A 12,895-nucleotide genomic window follows, 5' to 3' on the forward strand; every position below is an offset into this window, starting at 1 on the left:
TTCTTCGGGCTTAGGGTGCAATGAAACTTGATCCATATTTTGCCCCCTTTAAGTCATTCGATTGGAATTTGAATTCTCTCCATCCATCACACGCCCATGAATGGTGTAAGATTGGATTGAAGGGTAAAACTGGACGGAGAGGATCCAAAATTGTTTGATTGTGAAGGAAGTGAAGTCAAATTAATTTTGCACATAACTTTGGTTGGATATAACATTTTAGGAAATTTACCGCTCCATCCCCTGGAGAATTCCACAATGATAAGACCACCCCCTTTGTTTCACCAAATTATTCTCAGACCCCCTACCGTCAGTCAAAGTTAAGGAATATATCTTATATGCTGATATCAACAACTCTATTTTATTTTAAATATCAAAATACCCTTATTAAATATGAAGTACCTAAATAACCCCTGTAATAGTTTACTATTCCTTTCACCCATGCCAATACTTAATTACCTTTCTCCCAAAGATTTGTACCACCAGCAATCGCTCAGAGTAATGGCGACAGCATAGGAGATGGTATCTGCAATGAACGTCGGTGGCATCGACTTTTGGAATCCATGAAAATAGCTTCAAGCTTCTGCAGATTAGGACAACCTCTCGAGAACTCCAAAAAGACCTCTGTCAGATTCTCCCCTAGAAGCATCCACCTCACATTATGGCTGTACTGCCCTATATAACCAAGACCAACATCGGTCAAATCTCCAGCTCGTAGATAGAAGGCAAACCTCCTAAGCTTCTCACAACCTCTCAACAAAGCTTGAACTCCATTGTCGAGTGGCAAATCTGCAATCCTTTCTTCATTGTCGAGCAACACCAAACGGAAGTCAGAGAGGTTTTTGAGGTATGTACCAACGGATTCCAAGGAAGCATTGGTTATATCAGACACATAAATAGCCAGGTATTCAAGTTCAATGCAGCCCTGTGTGCTAACGCAGATTCCTGGTTCATCTGCACCTCGCTCAATTCTAAGCCTTTTTAATCTATTGCACCTCTGAGCAACAACTTCTAAAATGACATTTCTTGCCTATCCATAAGAAGTAGACAAAAGTTAATTAGTTAACTTTACAGGCAAAGACAATGATAGAAATGCAAAAAGGACAAAAACAGTTTCCAGGTCATACCTCAAGAATTTATAAATTGGCACATTGCTGAATCAACTGACAATGGTCCTCTATATCAGGCATGATATATAGGAGATCCAGCTTCCTGAGTTGAGATGCAAATGGGAATGTTATGGGCATCTCGTTCCAGTAGGAACTCGGCGCTGTTGTGGACCCGTGCTGGGGTTTTCGCCGGATGGAAAAACCATAGGCGGGACATTCAGACCTGTTATCTCCAGGTGGGGGTGAAGAGGAATTGAGTTAAAGTGAGTTTTAATGAAAATGGTACAATAGTCATTTTACCTCTTGACATAATCATGACTGTTTTAGTGAAAAAGGTATAACGATCATTTTAGTTCTTGACTTAATTGTGACTGACGGTAGGGAGTATGAGAATAATTCGGTGAAATAGAGGGGGTGGTCTTATCATTATGGCATTCTCCCGGGATGATAAGATAAATTTTCTTAAAAATTTTAAAACTCGTTATTTAACCCACTTTACAAAAGCTGTAACTAACCTACCCATCCAGGCCCTTGGCTCTAACCCACTTACTAAGCTGCCTGTTTAATGATTTGGCTCAGACCATTATCTATTGCATGGTCTCCACTCTCCACTTCACAGCCCACAGCTTTTGTTTTACAAAAACACACTTTTATAAAATAGAATGATTAATGTACCTTTTTTTTTGCTATTTTTTACAATGAAATCATATTAGTATGACATGTTTCTATTTGTTATTTTTATTTTTTTTTTACTTATTTAATAGATTACATTGCAATATCTAAAGCTTTCATTGATGGAATTTTATACAATATTCATCATCAATCACTGGTGAATTATTTAGTTCTTAGGGAATTTTTTTTTTTTTTTTTTTTATTAGAGCCCATTATGGAATCATATATGTTTTATATTTAGGTGGTGGCTTTTTTTCATTCATTCTTTTCTAATGAGAAATGATATTTTTTCATATAAGAACAAATATGATATTCTCACAATGACGGCTCTACTGGGGATCATCAAACTTTTAATGTTATTGGTCTTGTTGTATATACTTACCAAAAAAAAAAAGGTCTTGTTGTATATTAGATGGTTATGATAGTTGTTGTTTTCATGTACATTTGTTGTGTGATATGTTGTTGTTTTCATGTATATTTGTTGTGTGAAATGTTGTGCTAACTTACACTTCCTACATGGAATCACTACTTGCACACACTCACAACAAAGATTGACCCCATAAAGTTGCATGGCATAATCATGATCCTAGTGCAAAGGTACGCAATAACTTACCTTTGGGCTATGTTTGGTAGGCAAGAGAAGAAAAGAAAAGAAAAAAGAATCTAGAAAAAAAAAGAGAAAAAAAAAATGATGAGAAAATAAAAAGGATATGCATGTTTGGTTACCAAGAGAAGAAAAGAAAAGAAAAGAAAAAAAATTCAAAAAATTTTGAATTTTAGGAGAGAGATAGACATATAGGAAATCATTGTGTAATCATTTATTTTTTGTCTTATTGTGATCTCAAATTTTCTCATGTGTTTCTTGTGTTTTTTGCAAGATTTTTTTTTTTTTTTGAGAGGAAAAGAAAACTTCACAATTCCGAAGATGAATTCTGAATTTAAAAAGTAGAATCTTCTCTTGGGTGAAGACATACCAAGTGCAAAGAAAAATTCTTCACCCTAGAAAAAAGTAGAAAAAATATACTTTTTTCTTTTCTTTTCTTTTCTTCTCTTGGCTACCGAACAGCCTTGGTGAAACCACAACCTTATACTTGTACATCTGGTTATATAAGAAAGGATGTGTCATTGTACTAGTAAATTATCATATTCAAAGGCATTATAAGAGGTATATAAGGCACACATTGCCAAGGGTAGACCTCATGTCCCTAAGCCAAGCTAGCCTCACTCATCATGTATGGAGTCTATGGACATAGAACCAATAAACCAAGGGTACGCCACACTAACGATGGTATTGTTTGCAAACTTGGCCAGTTCTTTTTTAGCCTGTATATTGTCCACCATAATTTTGGACCAAGTCTGAATAAAAGTTGGTCTAATCATAGTTTAATCTAATAGGCATGTACATCTGGTTATATAAGAAAGGATGTGTCATTGTACTAGTAAATTATCATATTCAAAGGCATTATAAGAGGTATATAAGGCACACATTGCCAAGGGTAGACCTCATGTCCCCAAGCCAAGCTAGCCTCACTCATCATGTATGGAGTCTATGGACATAGAACCAATAAACCAAGGGTACGCCACACTAACGATGGTATTGTTTGCAAACTTAACCGGTACTTTATTGGCCAGTTCTTTTTTAGCCTGTATATTGTCCACCATAAATTTGGACCAAGCCTGAATAAAAGTTGGTCTGATCATAGTTTAATCTAATAGGCACCATTCCATCGAGAAGGAAAAACCACACCCATCTTCCTCATGAGCTAGGTCCGATCCCATGCTGACCTAAGAAACATGTTCTCTATCATTGGAACCAGTTCTGTCACGACCCAAACCCATTAGAGTTAAGATCCTGACAGATTGATCTTCCCAATGCACTCTAAAAAACTCGAAAAATATTTTCTTTCTTATAAAACTCCACTATTAAAGAATCCTTATAAAACCCTTAACAATTAAAAGTCCACAACCAAACTCTCTGGTGATAATTAAAATCTAAACCAATTAAGTTATTATGTCTGGTACAATTCCAGAAAACTAGTTGCTTGCAACAAAATTTTATTTAAGAGAGATAGGCACAAATTTGAATATGTCAATCATATCATTAGGTCATGACCAGGGAAAGGGGTGCCTTATGGCACAAATGTGAAATAGGAGAGTCGATATCTCTCGATCCCTCCTCTCCCTCCTCCTCCTACTGAATAATAGGATGGTGTCATGTATGAAAACCAGAACTTTTTATTATTATTTTTTTGGGTGAAATCTTTTAGTTTCTTTCTACTCAGTTCGCAGGTGTGAACCTTCCTCTGTAAATTAGTTTGATTCTCTACTTAGTTGTTCTGTTACTCCTTTATAAAGGGGCCAGGCTGGGGAGGGGAGGGGGGTGGGGGGTGGGGGGACCAAAGCAATACAATAAACAACATAAATTTGAGGTTTCCTGATGGACTTTATGGGCCTACAAATAGTATGACTTGTAGTTGAGGCAAAAAAGGATAGCTTGTACCTCAGGTTCTCAATTGATACCAGGAAGAGTAAAGTCAGTGTCCCATGAAGGATGTTTATTCTCTCACCAAGGCTCTTTTCTTAGTTAAAACCCAGGTTGGTAATGGCCTCCCCAGAGTGTTTCACCCACAAAACTGTGTGGGTCAGCCAGGACCCATTGTAAAACTCAGGCTCGGTTGGATCCTACAAGTCCTATCTGGCTAAGAAAAGGGTGAAGGGAAAAAGCTAAAGAGAACAAAGAGCAAAGAAAAAAAAGAAACAAAAGCCAGATTCTTTGGCTGTTAAAGAATTTGCCACCCCACTTCAAATTCTAGTTGGCTACCCTATTCAAATACTGTCTGAACAATCAAGAATCTCAAAACCCAGTTATAGTTTGAGTTCCATTGAAGAAATCAAGACCCAAAAAGCAAGAATTCTTCCCATTTTCAAACATTTCCTCTTATAAGTAGCACTCTCAGTCTCAGCCACCATACCAAGCAATCAGCAGCAGCACCACCACCACCACCACCACCATGGCTGGTTCATCAGTGACGCCCAAAAAGATCAGATGCATCGCCATCGCCATTCTCGCCTTAATCGTCCTCATTGGCCTTACAGTGCTGATTGTTTATCTAGTGATTCGGCCAAAATCACTTAAATACACCATTGAAGATGGTTCAGTTCATGGTTATGACATGAAATATAACCACATCAATGCTTCATTCTACTTTGTTTTAAAGGCTTACAATCCCAACCGCAGAGTCTCTGTTTACTATGACTCAATGCAGGTGACTCTCCTTTATGATGATCAACCCATTGCTTTCGATATGGTTGAGCCATTCTTCCAACACCATCGAAATGTTACCCATCTTGATCTGAAGCCCGTAGCTCGATCAGCTCCATTGCTTGTTTCTGCAGCTAAGGATCTAAGTATGGAGAGATCTTCAGGGGAGATGGAGTTAACGATTAAGGTGAAGGCCAGGATTCATTTCAAGGTTGGTAAGTGGAAGTCTTCCAAACGGACCTTATGGGTGACTTGCTCTCAGGTGGACCTGAATTTTTCATCTTCTAAGTCCTTTAAGAGGACTAAATGCCATACAGAAACTTGAACTTTGAACCTTTAATGGTTAAATTGGGTTGGGATCTTATTGAAATGTGTTTGATTTTGTTTCTTTAATCTGTTTTTTTATTTCACTTGGTTAAATTCCTAGTTTGTTTCTTTAGGGATAGATATTTGAATTTTTTTTTTTTTTTTTTGTTCTGAATGTTACGATCATTGGATCAGGATTCACTTGTGAGATTGTTGTATCTATGTTTGGGTTTCACTTTGAAGCATAAAAGCAGACTTCTGAGTTTGAATTTGAAGGTCTCTGTCTCTTACTGTCTCTATAGGTCTTGCCAATATATCTCCACTTATATGATGCTTTAAGGTCAGATTTGGGATGATTTCTATTTCATTTTTGGATTGATTTCATGAAGAAGTCAACAAATAGATTTTTTGTCAAGAAATTGAAATCGTTTCGGTTGCATTGATCTGATATATTTTAAGAATAAATCTATTTCGTAGTTCAACTTCTAAGAATAGATTCTCTTTACTTCTTTGGGAGAGGATGGCACGGAGGAGGGTGGGGGAGAAGGGTTGGAAAGGGGGAGCCGGGGGCCTAGGTTAGGGTGTGGTGAGACCATTAAGAGAGGGAGAAGAGTGGTGGTTTATTTTTAATATGAAATTACTACTTTGCCCATCAAACTAACCATGTACTCATTAAAGAGCAAGAGTGCAAAATCAATTTTAATTTCAAAATTGAACCAGTTCCTCAGCTATTTCACTATTGGGCCAGGGATTGCTAACTGGTCAGGTGGCCACCACACCAACACGAGGACCAACCAAGGGATTTGGGCAAGCATCCAACCAAGGGGTAGTGTGATCTGTTTGCCAACCCTTTGTTTGGGTGTAGAGGTGCAATTAGGTAGCGATCTTTTTCCCTTCACAATTTCGGGTGAAAATTGATTTCAATTCCTCATAAATAAGGTAAGAATCATACCAAGCACCCCAATTTCAATTTATGATCCAATGAAATTGAAATAGAGATCAGACCAATTTTGGCCCAACCTGACTACCTGAGGTTCATGTTTAAGGTTCTCCACTCTAATTAAACCACTTCAATTACCTCACACTGGTTTGGCTCAACACCGACTCAACCCGATTGACTACTTGACCGGATCTTTTAAACTATGGCCAATGCAATTATGATAAATTTCACCACTTATAAGTATCATACATTAAGCTATGGATGCATCAGGCTTGTGGAGCTGAATCTGGGACCACCTCAATCCTATCTTAGCCAGCCCGGAGGAAAACTAGATTGGGCCTAAATTAGCCCGTACAATTTCGGTCCAAATTGAACCCTCTAGAATCCTAGATGGTCCAGCTTAGGGAGATAATTATTGGAAAGTTTGGGAACCTATGTACAGATTGCATGGGCCCCATTCGAGTGATGACCTGGATATGACATGGCATCCTCCAAGCTGCACTGTAAGAGGCGAGCTCGTCCAGATATAGATAACAAATGTGGCATCTTCAAAACCTGTATGCTCATAACATTTTGGCCCTGCTTAGATCCACGTCGGCTGGGCTAGACAAATGGAGTGAACTTTTAAATTTGGCTTACAATTGGCTAGGCTTGGACCAAACTTGCATAGGGCTGGATCATGGGTTTCCAATTTTCAAAGTTTTGGAGTCCTCTGGTAGGTCCTTGAGTACTTTAGAGTTGATCATTAAGATGGAATGGGCTGCGTTGGGCTTCCTGGCACAGCTGAATCATAGCCCATTTCTAACTTGCTCAAAAAATAATGGAAAAAGGAACGCTAGCACTCCCTGTTCCCCACACAATCCAATGGGGGAGCGAACATGTTATCCACCAAAGATCACACAATGGGGTGGGGGTCATTCAATGGGACCCTGTGAGAGGGCATGGGGAATAAGGATGGTTAGCATGCCTTTTTCCCCTAAAATAATATCCAAACCTTATGTAGAAACAAAACGTTATTTCATGATGTAGAAATGAAACCCCATGCAAGATATGAAAACCATGATAAAAATAGAAAGAGGAAATACAAACAGCCACAACACAAGTATTTACGTGGTTTGATAAAGTGTGTGCTTACTTCCACAGAGAGAGATGAGAGCAGTTTTAGCTCACAATAGAGAAAGGGTTACATGCTCTATTCCTCATGCTTTAATATGTTTATAGAGAATTCTAATAACCTTAATAACACTCATCACAGTCGCAAGGAAACAAATACACACAAATTTCGGTAATTACCACATAAACCCTACAAAAAAAATTTATAGTAGAAACCTCTTGCACTACATCTATGTAGTCCCCTAAAAAAATAAAAAAAAGTACTACTCAAGGTGAGCCAACTCCTCTAGGCCTCAAGCTCTACGGCCTTTTAATGAACCTTCGGAAGCGACTCACAACCCAATCCACAGAATACAAGATATCAACCCTCAACACCTTGACTTCAATGTTAATGACTCTCTATTGCCACAACTGATGTATTTCCATTCTAAGAGATTATCTCTCTTTAATTTAGATTTTAAGTTATTTTGTAACATATGAATAAAGAAACTTAATTACCATCCTTTACAACTAATATGCTTTTCTTCTCCTCATCTATCTTCCAAATGAGATGACTTGGATGGATAAGAAAAGCATCATGACCTTACCTTTTATCCCTCTAAAGCATGTGAACTTGAAGAACAAGTTTCACAAGGAGAACAATCTTTTCTTTCTTTTCATCATATACTTTTTACAAAATTTTAACATTAATTCACATGTAGCAGTAGTGAACTCTCCTTAGTTTTGTAAGGTTGGTGGGATATATATCTCATTGGATTCCTTCTTGTCCATACATGTATGGCATCTCATGGCCTATTGTCTAGATGACTCAATCATGTAACCCATGTCCACCCTATGTTGCCGTTTGAGTCTCCGGCAGCTTTGTGATTGGTGTGGAAGGGAATATTTTTAGCAGCTAACGACGTCCGAATGGAAAACGGTCACATAGAGGTGACATATTCCCTTGCCAGAAATCGACACCAGCTAATATATATAGAACAATTTTCAATGTCGACGCCGCCTCATCTTCAATCATATCGTTATCTTAGGATGCCAAAATAATTGACCATATCAATCTTTTTTTTCTTCTTTTGTTAACCAAGGTGTCAGCTTACGTGCACCTCGACTAATCTTCGGGGAGACTAACACAGTGATCCACCGCCATGATCTCCACTTAAATTGCAGATGCACAGATGGAGAATCAAACCTGAGACCGTGCACCTAATCCACACAATCCCACAACCTCCTCCCTTGGGTACCGGCTCCACACGCCTCATCTCCAATCATATCAATATCTTAGGATGCCAAAATAATTAACCATATCAATCAACACTATAGAATACACTGGGTCCCTAAATAGTTGGTGAATACACTGAATAGTGATGATAGCCAGCTCAAAACTAGGGTTGTTCTATCAAAAAAGTCTAGATTTCAACCGGTCGGGCTCAATTAGGCTTAATCGAGTTTGATCAATTTCACCTCCAACATCATGATCACCCAATGTCTAAGGAACAACTCCAACCAAAGGCTTTATAATTGATCCGTGGCTCAGGCTTCCCGTAATCATGCTAAATAGGCTTTAGACATGCTACAAGATTGTTTTAACTCTAAACTAGATATAAGCGAATTATGCCTAAAATTTGTTTCTATAGCGGGGCGACACCTTAAAAAATTCCTTTGATAAATTAGCGACATCAAATTGCCACTATCTATTAAAATTCTTTAGGGTTTGGGCCTTGAGGATACAATAGGAATCTCAAGCAACCATTTAAGGGTTAGTCTTAGGTTGGCTTTTGGTTGGTCTGATCTGGTGATCAATGGGTAAGATCCTTGCATCAGAAATGACCGATTTTAATCGAGCTGCACTTAAAATTAATATCCAAGTTAACCCACCCCCCCCCCCCCCCATCTTTTTTTTCTTTAAACTAGCCTAACAAACTGGTTCTAATCCGACTGTTTCAAAACATTGAGGCGATGATGCTAACTCTAATACTACATGATTCAAGTAGAACTCATTCTTAAAACGAGCCATTAGATATAAGATACTCAAATCATCATAAGCCTTCGCAAGGAAGGGACGTGGACAGGATATGGACTGATCTGGAAGAACTTGAACATCTAATGAAGCCTAACCATTTTTTGAAGTGGCCATGGACCACATTATCAAGTATAATTGAATTGGATAGTTACCTCTCTAAACCTACCTTTTGTGTAAAAAATGATGACCTTGTTTAACTTGTTAAGAGGTTTACATATAAGGTTATGGATCGCAGAATTAGGATCTCATATGAGAACTTATCTGTTAGCAATTTGATCAATGTGTAATGTTCTTAGTTTTCCTCGAATAAAAAAAAAAATCATTATAAGCCTTCACATCAACCTATTCATATCCTAAGTTATAAGGGCAGTACCACCCAAGACAGTAGTCACCATGTCCAAGGATTAAAGGGTGACGAACAAAAAATTGTGTCACCTAGTTAAATGGAGCTAAGCAGAAAGCTTTGGGGTTGAGAGGTAAGAGACAAAGCTAGGACAACGTACATAGGCCAACCCGCCATGGATATGATCCAAGTGACACACAACCTAACACGTTCCCTTGTCTTCCCTCAGTCCCAATGCCTTTGTTCCCATCCTTATGGACATTTCTAAATCAATACTCTTTTCTGTTTCGTTTACAACGCCACCCCCCCCAAAAAAAAAAAAAAAATCTCTTCTCCTTCCTCATAATTTCTTCCATTAATAGCTAATTTTCTCGGTGTTGTTCTCGGATCTAACGCTACAAGACAAAGCTCAACAAATCTGAATTGGACTGCTCATTCCCAGGCACTTATGAGTGGGGGTGTCAATTTTAGGCCTACGCAAATAATACACAGCGCCGTCACATGGTCTGATTGATTCGATTTATAACTCCGACCACTTTAATATTACTTAAAATTTTTATTTTGACACCAATAAAATTAAAGAGTAAAGTAAAAGTTCTAGTGCGTTTGCTTCAATTTTCAAGATAAACAAGAGATTGATTGATGACAGAATCATTTAACAATAGAAAATTAAATTTAAAAATGAAATTATGTGATTGTGGTGGTGAATTAATGGTGGATTTGTATTTTATAAGATATGCTTGAGGTAAAATTGTGATTTCAGTGGAATAAGCTTGAGTAGTTCTACTATTGCATTGCCGTTGGGAAGGCCCGTTTGGAGGCCCATTTAATGCCCATTTAGGGATAAATAAGTTCCTACCCCCGCTAAGGCCTGGTTAAGCCATGTTTATAGAAGTCCATATATAGCCCTGAGATCAATCGACCGACCCGATTATAAATCATACCGTGTTCGCCCTAACTAAGCCCGTTTAGCTAAACAGGGGTTCACGGTGCAACCCTATAATTTGGTTGATCCCGGTTAGGCTTGACCGAAACCGTCCCATCTTGACCAGTTGACATCCCTACCTATGGGTATCAAACGTTATGGTATTCAATATTTGGTACAATTTCCATATACTATAGCATATTAAGAGTAGATACCAAAATCATATCATATTAAGAAAATTTTTATATTTTAATACCTTTATCATATCTATTCTATATGATTTTGGTACAATTTTTATTCGGTATAAATATAGTGTTCTATGCGATACAAATACTATTTCGATACGATTTTTATGTGATACTTCTTCTATATGATTTTGGTACAATTTTTATTCGGTATAAATATAGTGTTCTATGCGATACAAATACTATTTCGATACGATTTTTATGTGATACTTTTGCCCTTTTCTCCTCTTATGTATATGTGATTGATAATTTGGTATGTAATCAGTATGATTCAATACATAATAAACGATTTTATCTTAAACACCAGTACCATATTGTATTGAGAAAAATACCATTTTGTCATATCAAAATTATATCAAATCTCCTCCATTACCATAATTTGATAGTGTGTTTTTTTTTAGGTAACCATAATTTGATACTGTTTCAGTATCGATACCAAATTGATATGTACCATTAGAATTAGAAAGGCTATTGCGTCGGGTCGGGCTAGGTCGAATCCATGCCAGTAAACCAACAATGGGCGGGAAATGGAGGTGTCGGCACAAGGGGCTGTTTCCTGTGGGTATGTGATATGCTACCCCCACGCTTTAGGGATTATTATATATCAGGACATCTAGTCATATATGTTGGATTATTTTTGATTTTTCACAGAGAACATCTAAAGGACAAACCTTCCTTGCACGGCCCCTCTCTCTCTCTCTCTCTCATTTTTATACCCGGATTATGTCAGCATTATGTTTACTTGACAAGTGGCAACAGGCACTCAAGAGTCAAGCCAGTCAAATTTGCCAAAGTAAGGCCATCGTTTATTATAAATATTTAATTGATAACTAAAAGCATGTATCAAATGTATGTTAAGCTTGGTTGGAATATAATCTAAGCTTTGATCATTTATGCATTTTTATTTTTATTTTTTTGTTTTTGTTTTGTTTTGTTTTGTTTTTTTGTTTTTTTTTTGTGCTCAGTATAAATGTATAATGGTTCGATGCTACTTTTAGGGGTTTGTTTAGATTTTTTATTTTTTATTTATTTTTATTTGGGAGTTGCTAGGTAAAAGTAAAAAAGTAATGTATTAAGAATGCATGCATTCAAGGTTACAAATTTTCAAAAATCCGTGGAGTGGATTGAGGTCAAGTAGTCCTATATGTTACGAAGTGGTTTTCCTAAGCAAGAGAATCAATTAAATTGTTTGACTCTCTCGGAACAAAACATAAAACACATAACTTTTCTTTTTTGGGTAAAAACATTAGTACAACATTATATACTTGATGTCTTGAAGGATAGGGACAACTGAACTAGGAGGGTTTTCGCGACCGGCAATGAGAAAATTGATCAAATCTCTGTTGTCCATCGTGATCACAAAAGACAAAACTTAGGCTATTGATTAAGCAATCCGGTAATAGAAAAGCATCACACTTTACTTTAAGAGAACAACAAGGCGGAGTCGTCCAATGGGTAGGTGCCAAAGAGGGGGATGATATAACCCTTTGAGTAGAGTTTGATTGAGGTGCAACCTAAGTAGCATTGTTGAACTCGGAGGCTGCCTTTTCTGCACATCGAATAACTTCAATTGGAGTCTAAACTTTGATTTTGAGAATCTAGTCATTTCGCGAACGCGCACGATATAAATACCAAGCAATAAAATTACAAAGATAGGTTTAATGTTTCTTTCTTTATATTAGATTGATGCACCCCCAAGGACGACCAACTTTGAATCCATGTTACTAAAGATGGAGTGGTGGTATTAGGGGCAATGTAAGAAAGGCTACCTCCAAACCAAACTGCTCGTGCAAATTGATAGGCAAGGATAATATGATCCGTAGTATCCAAACATTCTTCATATCGTGAACATGAGGGATCTATTGGAACCTATTGTTGGTTCAAAGCCACACCTGTGGGCCGTGGCTAGGCCATTCGCATAAGCTCTCCAATAGAAGTTTCTGATTTTTTGGAATCGTTGGGCAAG

At 37.6% G+C, this 12,895-nt stretch overlaps 1 protein-coding gene and 1 pseudogene across 1 annotated transcript; one reads left to right on the forward strand and one right to left on the reverse strand.

Annotated features, from left to right (window-relative positions):
• Nucleotides 1-490: 490 nt before the first annotated feature.
• On the reverse strand, nt 491-1,244 carry LOC122069961 (annotated as a pseudogene).
• Nucleotides 1,245-4,624: 3,380 nt separating this feature from the next.
• On the forward strand, nt 4,625-5,621 carry LOC122069963 (uncharacterized protein At1g08160-like). The gene has a single exon (XM_042634053.1). It carries the CDS (start codon nt 4,790-4,792, stop codon nt 5,363-5,365), a length of 576 nt encoding a protein of 191 aa, XP_042489987.1. The 5' UTR covers nt 4,625-4,789; the 3' UTR covers nt 5,366-5,621.
• The last annotated feature ends 7,274 nt before the right edge of the window (nt 5,622-12,895 follow it).

Source organism: Macadamia integrifolia, unplaced genomic scaffold (genome assembly GCF_013358625.1).
Source record: "Macadamia integrifolia cultivar HAES 741 unplaced genomic scaffold, SCU_Mint_v3 scaffold779, whole genome shotgun sequence".
NCBI lineage: Eukaryota > Viridiplantae > Streptophyta > Magnoliopsida > Proteales > Proteaceae > Macadamia > Macadamia integrifolia.

Excerpts from the sequence above, each read along its gene's own strand:
- LOC122069963 (XM_042634053.1), top strand. The coding sequence starts at position 4,790 with ATGGCTGGTTCATCAGTGACGCCCAAAAAGATCAGATGCATCGCCATC.